At 46.0% G+C, this 22,942-nt stretch overlaps 1 protein-coding gene across 1 annotated transcript in view; it reads left to right on the top strand.

Moving 5' to 3' along the window:
• LOC143299939 (calcium-dependent secretion activator 1-like) overlaps positions 1–19,225 on the top strand; it is a 117,371-nt gene extending 98,146 nt beyond the window's left edge. The window contains exons 21-27 of the mRNA XM_076613481.1: positions 3,004–3,154; positions 4,739–4,813; positions 5,417–5,500; positions 7,304–7,411; positions 9,736–9,840; positions 13,891–13,977; positions 17,032–19,225. Coding sequence (XP_076469596.1) covers positions 3,004–3,154; positions 4,739–4,813; positions 5,417–5,500; positions 7,304–7,411; positions 9,736–9,840; positions 13,891–13,977; positions 17,032–17,136 — 715 coding nt within the window. The 3' untranslated portion in view covers positions 17,137–19,225. The remainder of the gene's footprint in view (positions 1–3,003; positions 3,155–4,738; positions 4,814–5,416; positions 5,501–7,303; positions 7,412–9,735; positions 9,841–13,890; positions 13,978–17,031) is intronic.
• Positions 19,226–22,942: the final 3,717 nt, after the last annotated feature.

The raw sequence follows: 22,942 nt of genomic DNA on the forward strand, positions 1-22,942 counted from the left end.
GACTGGGCAGTCTCCATAGACCTCACAGACGCTTACTTCCATATCCTCGTTCACCCCAGGGACCGCAAGTGGCTCCGCTTCTCATGGGAAGGCAAGTCCTTCCAGTTCAGAGCCCTTCCATTCGGCCTGGCTCCAGCCCCGTGGGTCTTCACCAGAGTGGTCAGGGAACTATGTTTGGCCCTCAGGAGCAAGGGCATACGCCTGAGGGTCTACCTAGACGACTGGTTGATCCTCGCAGAGAGCAAGGCCCTCTGCCAGCATCACCTCAACCTCGTCAGGACCCAGTGCCAAGCACTGGGCTTTCTGATGAACACAGACAAATCGGAACTGGAGCCCTCTCAACAGTTCGAATTCCTGGGTATGGCGATCGATTCGGTATCAATGACCATACGTCCGGCCATGCCTCGCCTCCACAGGCTACACAGCCTCCTTTCTCATCTATCACAGGCAGCCTCGGCGTCAGCCAGGGAGCTTGCCTCTCTACTGGGCTTCATGGAATCTCTTGCTGCACTGGTCCCCTTGGGCAGACTACACAAACGCCCATTTCAGCGCCACTTCCAGAACAGGTGGTCCCAGTCTTCTCAGACGTGGGACACCCAGATTCCTCTAGGCACATGGTTCTCACAGTCGACCCAGCGCTGGATGGACATGCAATGGCTCAACGCCGGGGTTCCCATCTCGAACCCAACTCCAGATGCAGAACTATACACAGATGCCTCCAACATGGGCTGGGGTGCCCACATGGAGAACCACACAGCGTCGGGGACTTGGTCCCCACAGCAGCAATCATGGCACATCAACAAACTGGAACTGGAGGCGGTCTCCCTTGCCCTCCAGCACTTCCTCCCCCACGTTTCGCGCAGGTCGATCTTGCTATGCACAGACAACACGACGGTAGCATGTTATCTGAACAAACAGGGGGGAGCTCACTCTCACCAGCTGTCCCTGCATGCGGAGACAGTCCTCCTCTGGTGTCAGGAGCACAACATCCACCTGACAGCACGACATGTCCCAGGCAAGCTCAACATTCTAGCAGATTACCTCAGCAGATCCCACACAGTGCTTCAGACGGAGTGGACCCTGTCACACTCAACTCTTCAGCCGATCTGGGACCATTGGCACAAACCACATGTGGATCTCTTCGCCACAAGGTTCAACTTCCGCATCCCCACATACGTCTCCCCAGTCCCAGACCCGCAGGCCTGGGCCGTGGACGCCCTGTCGATCAGCTGGTCCAACCTTTCGGGGTACGCCTTCCCCCCACTGCCAATCATGGGAAAAGTCCTCAGAAAGGCAAGGCTGGAGAGTGCCGTCCTGATTCTCATCGCACCCCACTGGCCAGCACAGCCGTGGTTTCCCGACCTTCTCCACCTCACTCACGTCCCCCCACTCCGCCTTCACATCGGCAGACACTCCCTAGTTCAGCCCCGCTCAGGCATTCCCCACGGAAACCCAGAGGTTCTCAACCTACACGCCTGGCTACTGTGCGGGAATCTCTGTCAGCACTAGGTGCCTCTGATGACACAGCCGACCTCGTATGCAGGTCACATCGCAAAGGCACTCAAGGCGTTTACTCTGCACACTGGAATCGCTGGCTCTCCTGGTGCTCAACCCACTCAGTCAATCCCACACACCCATCCAACATGGACCTCGCCAACTTTCTCGCTTTCCTCTCCTCCTCCAAAGGCCTCTCCGCCTCTGCAGTACGCGTCCATCGCGCTGCAATCAGCTCCACTCTTCGGCAACTAGGCGGACCCTCTTTCTCAGATGACCCCCTGCTTAGGGCATTAGTCCGAGGGGCTTCCCTCAGCCACACACGTACATCCCCTCGGTCCCCTTCTTGGGACCTGTTTCTGGTACTACAATACCTCCGCAAGGCACCCTTCGAACCCCTTGCTATAGCTCCCTTCAAGCTACTCTCAATGAAGACACTCTTTCTCGTCTCACTCGCCTCAGGCAGACGTTGTAGTGAGGTCCATGCCCTCAGTGGCGTCACACAGGATATAGCCTTTGAGCCGGACGGATCTATCTCACTTAGGTTCCTCCCTGAATTTCTTGCCAAAAATCAGACTCCCGATACACCCTCTCCCATTCTTTTCATCAAACCACTCTCTTCCATTCTAGCCCATGATGACGAGGATAGATTCCTCTGCCCGGTCAGGGCCCTGCGCATATACCTCAAAAGGTCGCGTCCTTTCCGAGCGTCCAAGCGACGCCTCTTCATTAGCTGGAACCTAGACCATCCACGTGACATTAGCAAAACGTCGCTGTCTCGATGGATAGTCAATGCGATCAAAGGTGCATATGCAGACGTAGGTTTGAGACTCGATGCCTCCTCAGCCAGAGCGCATGAAGTCAGAGCGTGGTCCTCCTCTCTTGCCCTGGCGCACTCAATACGGCTACAAGACATCTTAGATGCCGCCTACTGGAAAAATCCTGCCACCTTCATTGACTTCTACCTGAGAGACGTCGCACGCCTGCGGGATGATGGCTCAAGAGGCATCGCTTCTGTGGTAGTTGCACAGCAGGCTATCGCAGCACATAGACAGTAGAACAGGCTAGCCCGCCACCTTGTCGCGCTATTCTGCACTAGTTGGGTCACGGTTAAGTATGTGTGATTAAAAGGAAATTTTCTATCTAAAATTACGTTTAAATAACATACTTACCGTGACCCAAATTTAAGACCCTCCCGGCCTCCCCGCTTCCTGTTCTCCCTGCTCGCTGCGCTGCTGATGGCATATTGCCGTCAAAAGAGGGCGATAACCAGGGGGACAAAGGGGACGTTACCTACTTCCGGGAGGTTATCGGCCGTAGTTCTCTCATTTTCTCCGCATAGGCGGATAGTAGTTTGCACAGGACAGGAATGTCAGACCCCTGCCGGAGTCTGCGCTAGTTGGGTCACGGTAAGTATGTTATTTAAACGTAATTTTAGATAGAAAATTTCCTTTTATTGTCTGTTGTATACAAGCATAGTATATGCCCTTGATTCCATACTGGGTGCAGGACGTTGAAGAGCTTTGAGACCTGGCTGCGTAAAGGAGGGAAGAGCACAGACTACGTGACGTACACAGAGATGTGCACCATGATGAACGTCATCATCGACTGCAAGAACAAGGCCCTGCACCTGTGTGCTCTGGACCACGGCCAGAACATGGTGGGTGGGTGGTGGTTGTGGGTGTGTGTCCAGGAGGTTTGGAGGAGGGGCGTTGGGGAGGGGGGGTTGAGTGTGTGTGGTGTTTGTGGGGGGGGGCTTGGGGGGGAGGGGGGGTTGTGTCGTGTGGGCGGGGAGGAGGGAACGGATTTGGGGGGGAGTGTTTGTGGTGTGTGTGTAGGGGGGGTAGAGTGTGTGTGTGGTGTTTGTGTGTTGTGGGGTTGGGAAGTGTTTGTGGGTGTGTGATCATTGTGTGTTGTGGGGTTGGGAGGTGTTTGTGGGTGTGTGATCATTGTGTGTTGTGGGGTTGGGAGGTGTTTGTGGGTGTGTGATCATTGTGTGTTGTGGGGTTGGGAGGTGTTTGTGGGTGTGTGATCATTGTGTGTTGTGGGGTTGGGAAGTGTTTGTGGGTGTGTGATCATTGTGTTTTGTGGGGTTGGGAGGTGTTTGTGGGTGTGTGATCATTGTGTGTTGTGGGGTTGGGAGGTGTTTGTGGGTGTGTGATCATTGTGTGTTGTGGGGTTGGGAGGTGTTTGTGGGTGTGTGATCATTGTGTGTTGTGGGGTTGGGAGGTGTTTGTGGGTGTGTGATCATTGTGTGTAGGAACAGGGCCCTGCACTTCTGTGCCCTGTACTACGACCAGAACGTGGTGTGTGTGGTGTTTGTGGGGGTGTGTGTGTGGTGTGTTGCAGCATATTGGATATCTATGTACATGTGTGTGTGTGTGTGGTATTTTGCAGCATATTGGATATCATTGTACATGTGTGTGTGTGTGTGTGTGGTATTTTGCAGCATATTGGATATCATTGTACATGTGTGTGTGTGGTGTTTTGCAGCATATTGGATATCATTGTACATGTGTGTGTGTGTGTGGTGTTTTGCAGCATATTGGATATCATTGTACATGTGTGTGTGTGTGTGTGTTGCAGCATATTGGATATCATTGTACATGTGTGTGTGTGGTGTTTTGCAGCATATTGGATATCATTGTACATGTGTGTGTGTGTGTGTTGCAGCATATTGGATATCATTGTACATGTGTGTGTGTGTGTGTGTGTGTTGCAGCATATTGGATATCATTGTACATGTGTGTGTGTGTGTGTTGCAGCATATTGGATATCATTGTACATATGTGTGTGTGTGTGTGTGTGTTGCAGCATATTGGATATCATTGTACATGTGTGTGTGTGTGTGTGTGTGTGTGTTGCAGCATATTGGATATCATTGTACATGTGTGTGTGTGTGTGTGTGTTGCAGCATATTGGATATCATTGTACATGTGTGTGTGTGTGTGTGTGTGTTGCAGCATATTGGATATCATTGTACATATGTGTGTGTGTGTGTGTTGCAGCATATTGGAAATCATTGTACATATGTGTGTGTGTGTGTGTTGCAGCATATTGGATATCATTGTACGTGTGTGTGTGTGTGTTGCAGCATATTGGATATCATTGTACATATGTGTGTGTGGTGTTTTGCAGCATATTGGATATCATTGTACATGTGTGTGTGTGTGTGTTGCAGCATATTGGATATCATTGTACATGTGTGTGTGTGTGTGTGTGTGTGTGTGTGTGTGTGTTGCAGCACCAGTACCACACCAAAATTGACGAGTCACTGGAGAGGGCCCAGATGGAGATGGTGCGCTGCCTGGTGGAAAAGGTGACACCACTGCCCCTCCCATGCTTCTTTCTTCTTTCTCTTTTTCTGCCTGTCCACTCAGGTGTGGGACTGCTTGCCACAGGACTGGATGTAGTAACAGTAATGTCGCTCATTCCAGTAACCTCTTGAAATTGAACCTTGTTTTATTTCTTTTCCTTTATGCTATCATCATGTGCTGTGTCAGCCAGGCTGAGAGCTACAGACACCTGCAGTGTTGGTCAGGTAATTCAAGCACAACTCCCAAAGATGCATCCTTCAAGAGGATGACTGTAACTGGGTGAGGTCTCTGTCGTCCCATTTGAGCTCACAGCACACTCAGCTGTGGGGAGGAGCTGGTCACGGGCTGAAGAAGCACACCTCTGATGGGGGTTGAACTCATGTTCTCCCAATCCTCAGTCCATGACCCGAACCACTTGGCAGCGGCGGTAGCCAGGAGTCTTTCACTCTGTGGCTTGAAATATCAGGCTGTGTATTGTTGTATATGGTGGGTGTCCAACTGCATAATAAAGGTGTGTGAAATTGAAAGAGGTTAAAATGGGAATGACTATCACTTAAAGTCCATGGAAGCAGGTTGCCATTATTATCCTTTTTTTCTCTTCACAGTTCATGTCGGTGCTGGAATCTATTCTGAGCAAACTGGCTCGCTACGATGAGGGGACGTTCTTTGCCTCCATCCTGTCTCTGACGGTAAGTTGACCAGCCCCCTGTACGTTGTCACAGCTTCTTCTTATGGCCTTTGGGCTCACTCACTGCAGACACCAGTGACATCAAGAAAATGGCCATTGACTTCATCACAGACATGGTCACTCCAAACACCAGTGACATCAAGAAAATGGCCATTGACTTCATCACAGACAGACATGATCACTCACTCCAGACACCAATGACATCAAGAAAATGGCCATTGACTTCATCACAGACATGGTCACTCCAAACACCAATGACATCAAGAAAATGGCCATTGACTTCATCACAGACATGGTCACTCCAAACACCAATGACATCAAGAAAATGGCCATTGACTTCATCACAGACATGGTCACTCCAAACACCAATGACATCAAGAAAATGGCCATTGACTTCATCACAGACATGGTCACTCCAAACACCAATGACATCAAGAAAATGGCCATTGACTTCATCACAGACATGGTCACTCCAAACACCAATGACATCAAGAAAATGGCCATTGACTTCATCACAGACATGGTCACTCCAAACACCAATGACATCAAGAAAATGGCCATTGACTTCATCACAGACATGGTCACTCCAAACACCAATGACCATCAAGAAAATGGCCATTGACTTCATCACAGACAGACATGGTCACTCCAAACACCAGTGACATCAAGAAAATGGCCATTGACTTCATCACAGACATGGTCACTCCAAACACCAGTGACATCAAGAAAATGGCCATTGACTTCATCACAGACATGGTCACTCCAAACACCAGTGACATCAAGAAAATGGACATTGACTTCATCACAGACAGACATGGTCACTCCAAACACCAATGACATCAAGAAAATGGCCATTGACTTCATCACAGACATGGTCACTCCAAACACCAATGACATCAAGAAAATGGCCATTGACTTCATCACAGACATGGTCACTCCAAACACCAATGACATCAAGAAAATGACCGTTGACTTCATCACAGACAGACATGGTCACTCCAAACACCAGTGACATCAAGAAAATGACCGTTGACTTCATCACGGACAGACATGGTCACTCCAAACACCAATGACATCAAGAAAATGACCGTTGACTTCATCACAGACAGACATGGTCACTCCAAACACCAATGACATCAAGAAAATGGCCATTGACTTCATCACAGACATGCTCACTCCAAACACCAATGACATCAAGAAAATGGCCATTGACTTCATCACAGACATGGTCACTCCAAACACCAATGACATCAAGAAAATGACCGTTGACTTCATCACAGACAGACATGGTCACTCCAAACACCAGTGACATCAAGAAAATGACCGTTGACTTCATCACGGACAGACATGGTCACTCCAAACACCAGTGACATCAAGAAAATGACCGTTGACTTCATCACAGACAGACATGGTCACTCCAAACACCAATGACATCAAGAAAATGGCCATTGACTTCATCACAGACATGGTCACTCACTCCAGACACCAATGACATCAAGAAAATGGCCATTGACTTCATCACAGACATGCTCACTCCAAACACCAGTGACATCAAGAAAATGGCCATTGACTTCATCACAGACAGACATTACATCAAATGAATTTCAGCATTATGCTTCCTGAATTTAGGGGTGGGGTGGGGTGGGGGAAATGATTGTTCCAGCGTTCAGTCAGTCAGTTTGTATCTCCCTCTGTCTCTGTGTGTGTTACATGTCTGTGTTGGTGTGTAGTGCATGATGACTCTGTATATGTGTATGCATGTGTGTGTGTGTTTTTGTGCATGTGTGTGTGTGTGTGTGTGCAGAAACCAGTGAACGAGCTGGGCAGGTCTTACGTGGATTTCATGCGATACAATGTGGACCAGCTCCGGCAGAACATCACTGATGAGCTCTACACACTGTCCGCATATGAGGTACTGCTTCACACCCTCACACCTGGCCTGATAGTCGTCGTCGTCTTCTTCTTCTTCTTCTTCTTCTTAGTATTATTTGTATTAATATTATTTTCATTATTACTATTACTATTATTATTATATCATTATTGTTACTAACTCACTCCACCCTACGCCCAAGTGATGTACAGGTGTTGCTGGCTGTTTATTTCCACCTGCACTCAAGCAGCATTTGGTCCATGAATCTCAATCCTGAGACCTGTTTTTAGTACTCATGAAATGCCCATATCCATTTAGCATTGGGGGAAAGTGCTTGCTCTGGATAACATACAACCAGCATTTCATTTGTTTCTGCAGTTGTTTTTTTTATCACCAAGCATGGCCAGGTGGTCAGTGTTTCACAACAGAGCAAGAAATCAGTCAAACATTTGCGTCTCGGACAGTGATTTCATCGCATAAAAGGACATTTGACAGAAATATCAGAAGTCTTCGTCAATAATATTGGTGATGATGAAGAAGAAATATTTTTCACTAAAAACAATGTCAATTTTGACTGTCCACAAGTTTGTTTGATTTCAGAATATAACAAGGTGCTAAGATAATGATTTTTATTCAAACGACGTGAAACTTCAACAAGATGTAAAACTGACATTGGGCAATAAGTGTGTGAAGTTTGATATTTGTAGCCAAACTACTTTTACAGTGAATGGTTTTTTTAATAAAATACCTCACAATTTACTGCATCACAGCCACAAACTCCAGTGAATGTTTTTTTTTTAATAAAATACCTCACAATTCACTGCATCATAGCCACAAACTCCAGTGAATGTTTTTTTAATAAAATACCTCACAATTTACTGCATCACAGCCACAAACTCCAGTGAATGTTTTTTAATAAAATACCTCACAATTCACTGCATCATAGCCACAAACTCCAGTGAATGTTTTTTTAATAAAATACCTCACAATTCACTGCATCACAGCCAAAAACTCCAGTGAATGTTTTTTTAATAAAATACCTCACAATTCACTGCATCACAGCCACAAACTCCAGTGAATGTTTTTTTAAATAAAATACCTCACAATTCACTGCATCACAGCCACAAACTCCAGTGAATGTTTTTTTTAATAAAATACCTCACAATTCACTGCATCACAGCCACAAACTCCAGTGAATGTTTTTTTAATAAAATACCTCACAATTCACTGCATCACAGCCACAAACTCCAGTGAATGTTTTTTTAATAAAATACCTCACAATTCACTGCATCACAGCCACAAACTCCAGTGAATGTTTTTTTTAATAAAATACCTCACAATTCACTGCATCACAGCCACAAACTCCTGGCTGGTCAAGCTGTAAACAATGGGTCAAGTGTTATTGTAAAACATTTTGAGGCATTTCAGAGCATTGTTTAAATGTGATATTGCTGTTATTATAATTATTGTCATTATTATCATCATTATGCCCCTGAAAACGGAGTATGGCTGCCTACATGGTGGGGTAAAAAAACGGTCATACACGTAAATGCCCACTCATGTACACAGAGTGAACATGGGAGTTGCAGCCCACGAATGAAGAAGAAGAATCATTTTTATTGTTATTTTTATATTATAGTTTTTACTGTTGTTATTATTCATGGTATGTTTTTTGTAAAGTGAATTGAGATATTTCGAAGTTTTTAATATTTGATATAAATGTGATATCGTTGTTATTATTAGTAGTAGTAGTATAGTTGTTATTGATGGTAGTGTCATTGTAAAGTGCTTTGAGATATTCTACAGCTTTTACATAAACTTGATATTTTATCATTATTATAATATTACTGTCATGTCAGCACTCAGCTTATATGACAGGTTGACATAAGTTTACAGCGGGGCCAACAGCAAAGTGAGAGTTTTATCATCAATGGGTTCTCCATTGCAGTGAGAAATCATTTACAGCTTAGTCTTTTGTGAAGGACTATGACTCTGAAACTAGGAGGCAAGATTGCACTGGCTCTTAGTGCTGCAGCCTTGGGTGCTAGCTGGACTTTGAGAACCATTCCACTGCCCACTGTCCTAAAACCCTTCTGGCAGAAAGAGTGGGAGTGAAACTTGGGCAAGACACTCTCCACTATGATCAGATTCTAGCCCAGATAGCTGGGAAAGCAATTGCCTCTTCTGCTGTTCTCATGGTTATAGTCAGACACAGCTGACTGTCATACGTAATGTTATTAAATTTATTATTATTGTTGTTGTTATTTTTGTTTATGTTCTCATTAATATTATATATTGATATTCGTGTTATTCCTGATTATTATTATCATTAACTCTTGTTAATATTAACACTATGCTCCTTCCAGCAATGGTACACTGGTCAGATGAAGATGATCTGTGACTGGCTGACTGACCGTCTGGACCTGTCCCTGCACCCCTACCAGCTGACCTGCCTCAAGACCATTGTACAGGTACACACTTCTCTCACATTGTCTCCACACCATTGTACAGGTACACACTTCTCTCACATTGTCTCCACACCATTGTACAGGTACACACTTCTCTCACATTGTCTCCACACCATTGTACAGGTACACACTTCTCACACCTGTCTCCACACCATTGTACAGGTACACACTTCTCTCACACCTGTCTCCACACCATTGTACAGGTACACACTTCTCTCACACCTGTCTCCACACCATTGTACAGGTACACACTTCTCTCACATTGTCTCCACACCATTGTACAGGTACACACTTCTCTCACATTGTCTCCACACCATTGTACAGGTACACACTTCTCTCACACCTGTCTCCACACCATTGTACAGGTACACACTTCTCTCACACCTGTCTCCACACCATTGTACAGGTACACACTTCTGTCACACCTGTCTCCACACCATTGTACAGGTACACACTTCTCTCACACCTGTCTCCACACCATTGTACAGGTACACACTTCTCTCACACCTGTCTCCACACCATTGTACAGGTACACACTTCTCTCACACCTGTCTCCACACCATTGTACAGGTACACACTTCTCTCACACCTGTCTCCACACCATTGTACAGGTACACACTTCTCTCACATTGTCTCCACACCATTGTACAGGTACACACTTCTCTCACACCTGTCTCCACACCATTGTACAGGTACACACTTCTCTCACATTGTCTCCACACCATTGTACAGGTACACACTTCTCTCACACCTGTCTCCACACCATTGTACAGGTACACACTTCTCTCACACCTGTCTCCACACCATTGTACAGGTACACACTTCTCTCACACCTGTCTCCACACCATTGTACAGGTACACACTTCTCTCACATTGTCTCCACACCATTGTACAGGTACACACTTCTCTCACACCTGTCTCCACACCATTGTACAGGTACACACTTCTCTCACATTGTCTCCACACCATTGTACAGGTACACACTTCTCTCACACCTGTCTCCACACCATTGTACAGGTACACACTTCTCTCACATTGTCTCCACACCATTGTACAGGTACACACTTCTCTCACACCTGTCTCCACACCATTGTACAGGTACACACTTCTCTCACATTGTCTCCACACCATTGTACAGGTACACACTTCTCTCACATTGTCTCCACACCATTGTACAGGTACACACTTCTCTCACACCTGTCTCCACACCATTGTACAGGTACACACTTCTCTCACATTGTCTCCACACCATTGTACAGGTACACACTTCTCTCACACCTGTCTCCACACCATTGTACAGGTACACACTTCTCTCACACCTGTCTCCACACCATTGTACAGGTACACACTTCTCTCACATTGTCTCCACACCATTGTACAGGTACACACTTCTCTCACATTGTCTCCACACCATTGTACAGGTACACACTTCTCTCACATTGTCTCCACACCATTGTACAGGTACACACTTCTCTCACATTGTCTCCACACCATTGTACAGGTACACACTTCTCTCACACCTGTCTCCACACCATTGTACAGGTACACACTTCTCTCACACCTGTCTCCAAACCATTGTACAGGTACACACTTCTCTCACACCTGTCTCCACACCATTGTACAGGTACACACTTCTCTCACACCTGTCTCCACACCATTGTACAGGTACACACTTCTCTCACACCTGTCTCCACACCATTGTACAGGTACACACTTCTCTCACACCTGTCTCCACACCATTGTACAGGTACACACTTCTCTCACATTGTCTCCACACCATTGTACAGGTACACACTTCTCTCACACCTGTCTCCACACCATTGTACAGGTACACACTTCTCTCACATTGTCTCCACACCATTGTACAGGTACACACTTCTCTCACACCTGTCTCCACACCATTGTACAGGTACACACTTCTCTCACACCTGTCTCCACACCATTGTACAGGTACACACTTCTCTCACACCTGTCTCCACACCATTGTACAGGTACACACTTCTCTCACATTGTCTCCACACCATTGTACAGGTACACACTTCTCTCACACCTGTCTCCACACCATTGTACAGGTACACACTTCTCTCACATTGTCTCCACACCATTGTACAGGTACACACTTCTCTCACACCTGTCTCCACACCATTGTACAGGTACACACTTCTCTCACATTGTCTCCACACCATTGTACAGGTACACACTTCTCTCACACCTGTCTCCACACCATTGTACAGGTACACACTTCTCTCACATTGTCTCCACACCATTGTACAGGTACACACTTCTCTCACATTGTCTCCACACCATTGTACAGGTACACACTTCTCTCACACCTGTCTCCACACCATTGTACAGGTACACACTTCTCTCACATTGTCTCCACACCATTGTACAGGTACACACTTCTCTCACACCTGTCTCCACACCATTGTACAGGTACACACTTCTCTCACACCTGTCTCCACACCATTGTACAGGTACACACTTCTCTCACATTGTCTCCACACCATTGTACAGGTACACACTTCTCTCACACCTGTCTCCACACCATTGTACAGGTACACACTTCTCTCACATTGTCTCCACACCATTGTACAGGTACACACTTCTCTCACATTGTCTCCACACCATTGTACAGGTACACACTTCTCTCACACCTGTCTCCACACCATTGTACAGGTACACACTTCTCTCACATTGTCTCCACACCATTGTACAGGTACACACTTCTCTCACATTGTCTCCACACCATTGTACAGGTACACACTTCTCTCACATTGTCTCCACACCATTGTACAGGTACACACTTCTCTCACACCTGTCTCCACACCATTGTACAGGTACACACTTCTCTCACACCTGTCTCCACACCATTGTACAGGTACACACTTCTCTCACACCTGTCTCCACACCATTGTACAGGTACACACTTCTCTCACATTGTCTCCACACCATTGTACAGGTACACACTTCTCTCACATTGTCTCCACACCCTCTGCTGAATTAGTTGCTGTTATGTGAATAAATAAATAAATGAATAAATAGATAAATGAATGAATGAATAAAGAAAGAAATGAACACGCAAACAAATAAGTGTACATACTTCTGTAAATCGATAAATAAATTTAAAAAAGTGCATAGATAAATGCATAAATGAAAGCTTAAATGAAAAAAAAAACTAACTAGAAATTAGATAAATCAATAAATGAATAAATGAAGTGTACATATTCATAAGGGGAATAGGAAAAAGTTCAGGATGGTCTGTTACTGACTGTGAATAAATAACAAGAACAGTAATTAGATGAATAAAGATATGAATGAATGAATAACAAATAATGAAACAAATGGATAAATAGATAAGAAAAGCTCTAGATCTTCCATATAACGATGGTCAAATTCTACTTTGCATCGATACAAGATTAGTGTTACGTGCTCTTAGATTTCAGAATAAAGGAAAATCTTGGGTCAAGGTTCTCCGTTTTGTTGATGAAACACAAATGAAACAGAACAGGTTGCTCCATGGAACAAAACAATCTTTCGTACCAGTGCCACAGCTGGTATCAGTTCTGTGCCGGTGCCATTTCCTGTTGATGGATTCAGAAAGTCAGTTTCCTGTTTGCACAATTTGTGTTCTGTCAGTGCTGTTTCAGTGCTGTGTGTGTGGAATTCCACCTTCAGGCATACAGGCACATTCACTCACTCATACACTGGTTGCTTGTATACACACCCTGTTTTGACACATGTTGATGTTGTGATAGATTCTGAGAGGTGAAGGTTGGGGGACAGGGAGGAGTTGAACACTGACATGTGGAAGGAGGCAGAACCAAACTATTGGTGTGTGTGTGTGTGTGGTGTGTGTGTGTGTGGTGTGTGTGTTCATGTGTGGTGTGTGTGTGTTCATGTGTGGTGTGTGTGTGTGTTCATGTGTGGTGTCTGTGTGTGGTGTGTGTGTGTGTGTGTGTGTGGTGTGTGTGTGTGTTGTGTGGTGTGTGTGTGTGTGTGGTGTGTGTGTGTGTGGTGTTTGTGTGTGTGTGTGTGTGTGTGTGTGTGCAGAAAGTGTACTATGACTTTGAGCTGCAAGGGGTGCCAGAGAATGTGCTGAACAGCAAGACCTACCAGACCATCTTCAGTAGGCTGCAGGTCAGTTCTCTCTCTCTCTCTCTCTCTCTCTCTCTCTCTCTCTTTCACACACACACACACACACACATTTCAAGCGTCTCTACATTTGGTGTTTAGGTTGTCTGTGTCTGTACGAATGTGTGTGGGTGTCCTGATGGGTTAGAGTGGTTTTTACTACAAATTTTGCCAGGGACAACTGTCTTGTTGCTCTGGGTTCTTAAAGGGATTGATAAAAACTTCATCCAAAAAGCTTTGTGACTGAAATGCCATGCATTTGATCCAGGTTCTTGATGTTGAAAACTTTTGGCCTTTGATATATTAAAGGTGGGTTTTTTTTTAAGTTTTAAGATTGTGTGATTAACAACCTGTTGAGGCCAGCTGCTGTGATCTGACAAGTGGGAGGACATGGGTTTGATCGTCCCTCCCCAGCTGGGGTTTTTCTGTCTATGGCCGGCTCCTACCCACAGCTGAGTGTGCTATGGGCTCAGATGTGAAGTCTGGGACCATGGCCGGCTCCTACCCACAGCTGAGTGTGCTATGGGCTCAGATGTGAAGTCTGGGACCATGGCTGGCTCCTACCTACAGCTGAGTGTGCTATGGGCTCAGATGTGAAGTCTGGGACCATGGCTGGCTCCTACCTACAGCTGAGTGTGCTATGGGCTCAGATGTGAAGTCTGGGACCATGGCTGGCTCCTACCTACAGCTGAGTTTGCTATGGGCTCAGATGTGAAGTCTGGGACCATGGCTGGCTCCTACCTACAGCTGAGTATGCTATGGGCTCAGATGTGAAGTCTGGGACCATGGCTGGCTCCTACCTACAGCTGAGTGTGCTATAGGCTCAGATGTGAAGTCTGGGACCATGGCTGGCTCCTACCTACAGCTGAGTGTGCTATGGGCTCAGATGTGAAGTCTGGGACCATGGCTGGCTCCTACCTACAGCTGAGTGTGCTATGGGCTCAGATGTGAAGTCTGGGACCATGGCTGGCTCCTACCTACAGCTGAGTGTGCTATGGGCTCAGATGTGAAGTCTGGGACCATGGCTGGCTCCTACCTACAGCTGAGTGTGCTATAGGCTCAGATGTGAAGTCTGGGACCATGGCTGGCTCCTACCTACAGCTGAGTGTGCTATAGGCTCAGATGTGAAGTCTGGGACCATGGCTGGCTCCTACCTACAGCTGAGTGTGCTATGGGCTCAGATGTGAAGTCTGGGACCATGGCTGGCTCCTACCTACAGCTGAGTGTGCTATGGGCTCAGATGTGAAGTCTGGGACCATGGCTGGCTCCTACCTACAGCTGAGTATGCTATAGGCTCAGATGTGAAGTCTGGGACCATGGCTGGCTCCTACCTACAGCTGAGTGTGCTATGGGCTCAGATGTGAAGTCTGGGACCATGGCTGGCTCCTACCTACAGCTGAGTGTGCTATGGGCTCAGATGTGAAGTCTGGGACCTTGGCTGGCTCCTACCTACAGCTGAGTATGCTATAGGCTCAGATGTGAAGTCTGGGACCATGGCTGGCTCCTACCTACAGCTGAGTGTGCTATAGGCTCAGATGTGAAGTCTGGGACCATGGCTGGCTCCTACCTACAGCTGAGTGTGCTATAGGCTCAGATGTGAAGTCTGGGACCATGGCTGGCTCCTACCTACAGCTGAGTGTGCTATGGGCTCAGATGTGAAGTCTGGGACCATGGCTGGCTCCTACCTACAGCTGAGTGTGCTATGGGCTCAGATGTGAAGTCTGGGACCATGGCTGGCTCCTACCTACAGCTGAGTGTGCTATGGGCTCAGATGTGAAGTCTGGGACCATGGCTGGCTCCTACCTACAGCTGAGTGTGCTATGGGCTCAGATGTGAAGTCTGGGACCATGGCTGGCTCCTACCTACAGCTGAGTATGCTATAGGCTCAGATGTGAAGTCTGGGACCATGGCTGGCTCCTACCTACAGCTGAGTGTGCTATGGGCTCAGATGTGAAGTCTGGGACCATGGCTGGCTCCTACCTACAGCTGAGTGTGCTATGGGCTCAGATGTGAAGTCTGGGACCATGGCTGGTTCCTACCCACAGCTGAGTGTCTGGGACCACACTGTCATGGGTCATCCACTTCAGGGATGTGTCTTTGGGAGTGTTGCTTTCATTCCCTGACAACTCTGCAGGTGTCTCTATCTCTCAGCCTGCTTGTGGCTGGGATACATTATGAGAGTACAGCCTTGTCAAACATTCCCCAATCTGACAGGGCCCCATAGGATACATGATGAGAGTACAGCCTTGTCAAACAGTCCCCAACCTGACAGGGCCCCACAGGATACATGATGACAGTACAGCCTTGTCAAACAGTCCCCAACCTGACAGGGCCCCATAGGATACATGATGAGAGTACAGCCTTGTTAAACAGTCCCCAACCTGACAGGGCCCCATGGCAACATCTTCATCACCCCCATCGTCATAGTAAACAAAAACCCCTCCCTTAAAATGACACACACACACACACACACACACACATATATATATATATATAAAATGTGGGGCACTAGATGAATCCAACCAACAACCCTGATTGACGTGAAGAAGAGGCAATCCTTGCATGTGACCATTTGATGGGACACTTTTGCCTTACCTGTCTAAATCACTCCTTACATGCAAGCCATCGCATTCCATCTCAAACGCAGTGGAAAATATGGGAAAAGTACACAAAATGAACTGTAACTAGTGTAAGTCTTTCGGCAACCGCAGTTATAGTTTCTGTTTCCGTTGTCTGGAATTCACTGCCTGTTGGTCTTCGGCATCAACCAACACACCCTCTGTTCAAACATAGCTAAACTCTTGTCCGTCCTGTGAGGTGTTTTTGTGATTTTTTTCTTCACTCTTAATTTGAGTTGTAGAAAACAGCCCATGGATGTATGAGTGTATGGCTGAGTGTGGCCAGTCATTTTCTAGCATGGCTGTGTGTGAATAGGCGATCACCAGCACGTTGAGTCAAGATCAGCTTAGAGAACTTTGCTATACAAATGCCATTGATTGTCATCATGGTCACCATCATGAACTGAGCCATGCTGAGTGAGGGTGTTGGCCATTCCGGCAGGTGGAGGAGGCGACCCAGTCAGTGTCGCAGTTTGAGACCAGCAGCCGCAGTACCACCTTCCTCAGCAAGGCCGCGCTCACCGGCAGTGGGGACGACTCGGACTGATCCAGCCACACTCTGCTTTGTCTCCCTTTACACACTCTTCCTCACCCTCTTCTTCCTGCCTCCTGCTGCTGCTGCTGAGACTGGGGGGTGGTCACTGTCCTGAGCCATCCACAGGGCCTTGGATGTAGAGGGAAAAAAACAGAAAAGAAAATGTTTACTCAAAAAGGAAAAAAAACACATTAACTCAAGAAGAAAAGAATACATTACGCCTGACGTCATTCATTTGTGAAAAAGGTCTACAGTACTGACCAAAAATGTTTGCATATTTTTTTTTTATTATCACAGTTGTTTTTTTAGTGTGTTTCTTGTTAAAAGACAAAACAAAAAAAGATATTAATATGATAAAAAATATATAAAAAAGAAAGAAAAAACATTAACACAGATGACAGCAGTTTCAGAGTCTGCTCAGAACTTGTGTCCAAAAATATGAAGGTTTTTGTTTTGTTTTGTTTTTGTGTGTGTTTTTTTCCCAGAAGATGGGGAGTGACCATGTGTGAGGTACAGGTACAGGAAGAAACAAACGACGAGGAAAGAGAAAGGGGCCATGTATCTTTATTTCATCAGTGTTCCTCACTATCCATAGTACAGGTAGATTTGAACAACATGGACTGTGTGCAGTGCAGTGTGGTGTGCTTGTGGTACACCCAGCATAACATGAAGCAGTGCTGTACAAAAGGCAATGACACTTCAGCAGTTGCTGTGTACATATCGGCAGTGGTAGATCAGCAGTTGCTGTGTACATATCGGCAGTGGTAGATCAGCAGTTGCTGTACATAATGGTACTGTTGTCTTTTGGGGGATTTCTTTTTGGGATTGGGGGGGGGGGGGTGAGGGGGAGTGTTTATTGTTTGTTTTGAAGTCTTCTTTCTTCCAAAGCTCTAGCTGTGTGGCCTGTTGATGTGTACATATGTAAATAGACATGGATCCTGACCAATGACAGTGACTGTCGACAGGTGGACGTGGAGGGGTGGGGTTGAGCTACAGGATGAGGTGATGGCACACTTCTTCACATCTGCTTCCTGTTGGTGGGCGGGCGATGTGATGTTGGAGGAGGGAGGAAGCTCAATGTATTTGTAGACCTGCTGCTCTTGTCAGTAGGATTGTTGTGCTATTTGCTTCAAGTGTGTGTGTGTGTGTGTGTGTGTTAATGTGTGCCTGTGAGAGGGGGAGAGAGAGAGGGAGGGAAAAAGAGAGAAAGAGCAGAATCTAATTCCTTTGTGAACTGCAGAGGGCAGACTTATAGTGTGACTTGGAGGATATCTGTCTAATGACTTTATTATTGTCAACCTTTTTACCCGCTAGAACTCATTTTCTTTTCTTTCTTTTTTTCCCTTTTTTTTTTATCAAAACATTCCTTACAAAAGGGTCACAACCATGGAGATGAAATGTCCACTTGTTGTTTTAAGTTATAAAAGATAAAGGCTACCACTTTCCTTATTCAGTTTGTTGCCAGCAGATAGCTTTTGTCAGTTTGTTGTCAACAGATAGCTTTTGTCAGTTTGTTGTCAACAGTCACTGTGGGTTGTGTCACAGAGGGTGCTGCACCTCTCCCAGCTGAGTGGGGTCACAGAGGGTGCTGCACCTCTCCCAGCTGAGTGGGGTCACAGAGGGTGCTGCACCTCTCCCAGCTGAGTGGGGTCACAGAGGGCGCTGCACCTCTCCCAGCTGAGTGGGGTCACAGAGGGCGCTGCACCTCTCCCAGCTGAGTGGGGTCACAGAGGTCACAGAGGATGCTGCACCTCTCCCAGCTGAGTGGGGTCACAGAGGTCACAGAGGGTGCTGCACCTCTCCCAGCTGAGTGGGGTCACAGAGGGTGCTGCACCTCTCCCAGCTGAGTGGGGTCATTGTGGGTGCTGCACCTCTCCCAGCTGAGTGGGGTCACAGAGGGTGCTGCACCTCTCCCAGCTGAGTGGGGTCACAGAGGGTGCTGCACCTCTCCCAGCTGAGTGGGGTCACAGAGGTCACAGAGGGTGCTGCACCTCTCCCAGCTGAGTGGGGTCACAGAGGGTGCTGCACCTCTCCCAGCTGAGTGGGGTCATTGTGGGTGCTGCACCTCTCCCAGCTGAGTGGGGTCACAGAGGGTGCTGCACCTCTCCCAGCTGAATGGGGTCACAGAGGGTGCTGCACCTCTCCCAGCTGAGTGGGGTCACAGAGGGTGCTGCACCTCTCCCAGCTGAGTGGGGTCATTGTGGATGCTGCACCTCTCCCAGCTGAGGGGGGTCACTGTGCATGGGGCTGTGATAAAGAGGGAGAGGCTTTGGGTCACAGACAGTACACAGCACAAGCTGAATTGTCTGTTGGTCCACAAACACTTCTCACAAACAGTATGTGTCACTGACAGAATTTGTCTGTTGGTCCACAAACAGTATGTGTCACTGACAGAATTTGTCTGTTGGTCAACAAACACTTGTCACAAACAGTATGTGTCACTGACAGAATTTGTCTGTTGGTCAACAAACACTGGTTACAAACAGTATGTGTCACTGACAGAATTTGTCTGTTGGTCCACAAACACTGGTTACAAACAGTATGTGTCACTGACAGAATTTGTCTGTTGGTCCACAAACACTGGTTACAAACAATAATTTATGTTACAGACTGATGGAATTTGTCTGTTGGTCACAAACACTTGTCACAAACAGTATGTGTCACTGACAGAATTTGTCTGTTGGTCCACAAACACTGGTTACAAACAATAATTTATGTTACAGACTAATGGAATTTGTCTGTTGGTCACAAACACTTGTCACGAACAGAATCTGACTTGTCTGTTGGTTGACAAAAAGTTGGTGTGACATGTCGGGTACAGACAAACTGGACCTTCACAGGCAGAGTGCTGCATGGTGTGACCTAGATAAACTTGTTACCTGGGTCTGTTAGGAAGTGGAAAGGTACATGGGTCTATTGTAAATTGTTATGTGGGTCTATTATACAGTAAATAGGTGCATGGGTCTATTGTAAATTGTTATGTGGGTCTATTATAAAGTAGATAGGTGCATGGGTCTGTTGTAGATTGTTACCTGGGTCTATTATAAAGTAGATAGGTACAAGGGTCTATTGTAAATTGTTACCTGGGTCTATTATAAAGTAGATAGGTACAAGGGTCTATTGTAAATTGTTATGTGGGTCTATTATAAAGTAGATAGGTACATGGGTGGATTATAAATTGTTATGTGGGTTTATGTTGTAGATTGATACATGCGTCTATCATAAATAGTTATGTGTGTGTGTTATGAAGTAGTCTAGCATGTGGTCAGTCATTTATACATTGTTATGTGGGACTGTCGTAAGGCAGATTGGTAGTGGGTCTATCACAGATTGATACATGGGGTTGTTGCAGGCAGATCGCTACATGGGTCTTGTTCTCGCTTTGTGTTGCTCTGTGTTGAATCTCATTGGGTTATCGGGCCTCGCACCTAGCAGATGTGGTGTAGCCTTTATGGAATGATGCCTCCCTGAGAAAGCAAAGTGCGTTGAATCTGCCTGACCAACAGAACTAGTGGTTCAAGTCCCGAGCTGTGCGTTTGTCAGCGTTCTCCTGTTAGTGTGCCATTGATGTTGAGTTGATGTTTGATTGACTTGGTCACTAGCTGTCCTGTCAGTGTGCCATTGATGTTCAGTTAACTTGGTCACTAGCTGTCCTGTTAGTGTGCCATTGATGTTCAGTTGATGTTCAGTTAACTTGGTCACTAGCTGTCCTGTTAGTGTGCCATTGATGTTCAGTTGATGTTCAGTTAACTTGGTCACTAGCTGTCCTGTCAGTGTGCCATTGATGTTCAGTTGATGTTTGATTGACTTGGTCACTAGCTGTCCTGTTAGTGTGCCATTGATGTTCAGTTGATGTTCAGTTAACTTGGTCACTAGCTGTCCTGTTAGTGTGCCATTGATGTTTGATTGACTTGGTCACTTGCTGTCCTGTTAGTGTGCCATTGATGTTCAGTTAACTTGGTCACTAGCTGTCCTGGTAGTGTGCCATTGATGTTTGATTGACTTGGTCACTAGCTGATCCTTGATTAGGACAAGGTTTCTTCTCTGGACGATTTTTGTCCCTGCTGCATTGTTATGTACATAGTTTTGGAAAGTGTATTGCCAGTTTTGCTGCACACGATAAATGACGGCACTTCTTGTTAATGTGTGATTCATCACACCCAGTGATGGCCACTTGTTAGTTTGTTGTCTGGTTTTTCTCCTCGGTGTTGGGGTTTGGGGACGGGGTAGGGGGACATAGGTACGAGTGTTGGGTTCATAGAAAACCAGGCCAAGAGTAAGGTTTTTTGCAGGTGCTTTCATGTCCGACTAGCTCTTGTTGGCTCTCTGTGTTGTCTTCATGACATGGTGTGTGTGGCTTTCTTTTTCTTTTCTTTTTTAAATATTCTGATTATTACTGATAGAAACTTGTGATCACTGTACCTTGGAGAGAAATTAGAGATGTTCATGTTCATGAGTTAAAAAGTTCCCCCCAATGTCCATATGGTTGCATTGTCAGCATTTCTTTTGTTTGACTTGACAAATACTTTTATTGTAACTATGGTTGATGATGATGACGGCTGCGACAGATAGAAACAGACTGTGTGTGGCTGAGGAAGGAGATTGTTGTTGTTGTCAGCCAAGAAGGCAGTTGAGGGGTACATGCTTTGTTTTTTTCTTCTTTCATTTCCAATGTTTTTTTCTCTTTGTCAAGTTAGTGCCTTGTTTGGATAGATCCTTCATATCCAGTGTGCATGTGGTCAGAAGTGAATTTTGTACTGCATGTCTGCTTTGTACCAAAGCAGAGGTCAGCCGTATTGAAGACACTGTGCTGTAATGTGTGTGTCATTGTTCATATCACACAGCTCTTTGTGTGTGTGTGTGTGTGTGTGACCTAGATGGGGGAAGTACCATGACCTTGTTTCATCATCCATCCATTTGTGGACATATTTTTTTGATATGGGATAACATTCACTAACCATCTCTTTATGGAATACAGTTAGTTTGACCAGCAACCTGACCTTTAGTCACCATCCATCATTATTCATATTCTTTTTGATACTTACGTAGTGCATATCCTCAGTCAGAGACCAGATTCTTAACACTTTACAGTCCCTTGCGCAACAGACTGCCACCTGGATAGAGTCGACTGATGGTTGAATTTTGACAAACACTTTACAGTCACTTGTGCAACAGACTGCCACCTGGATAGAGTCGACTGATGGTTGAATTTTGACAGACACTTTACAGTCAGTTGTGCAACAGACTGCCACCTGGATAGAGTCGACTGATGGTTGAATTTTGACAAACACTTTACAGTCACTTGTGCAACAGACTGCCACCTGGATAGAGTCGACTGATGGTTGAATTTTGACAAACACTTTACAGTCACTTGTGCAACAGACTGCCACCTGGATAGAGTCGACTGATGGTTGAATTTTGACATCATTAATTTCCTGTATCAGTCAGGCTTCAGTCAGGTGCACACACACATATCATGTTGTGGAGAAGTGCTGTTGGTGTGAGATGATACACTTAATTCACATTCCATCTGAAGTCAGAGAACTCCTTTTTGATGAGGACTAACGTGACCTGAGTTAACTGACCACCTGCCATAGTGCAAAACGTACATGATGCTTAACTGGACACATACCATAGTGCAGTACATGATGTTTAACTGGACACATACCATAGTGCACAACGTACATGATGTTTAACTGGACACATACCATAGTGCACAACATACATGATGCTTAACTGGACACATACCATAGTGCAAAACGTACATGATGCTTAACTGGACACATACCATAGTGCAAAACGTACATGATGTTTAACT

The sequence above is a fragment of the Babylonia areolata genome, chromosome 25 (genome assembly GCF_041734735.1).
Source record: "Babylonia areolata isolate BAREFJ2019XMU chromosome 25, ASM4173473v1, whole genome shotgun sequence".
NCBI classification, from domain to species: domain Eukaryota; kingdom Metazoa; phylum Mollusca; class Gastropoda; order Neogastropoda; family Buccinidae; genus Babylonia; species Babylonia areolata.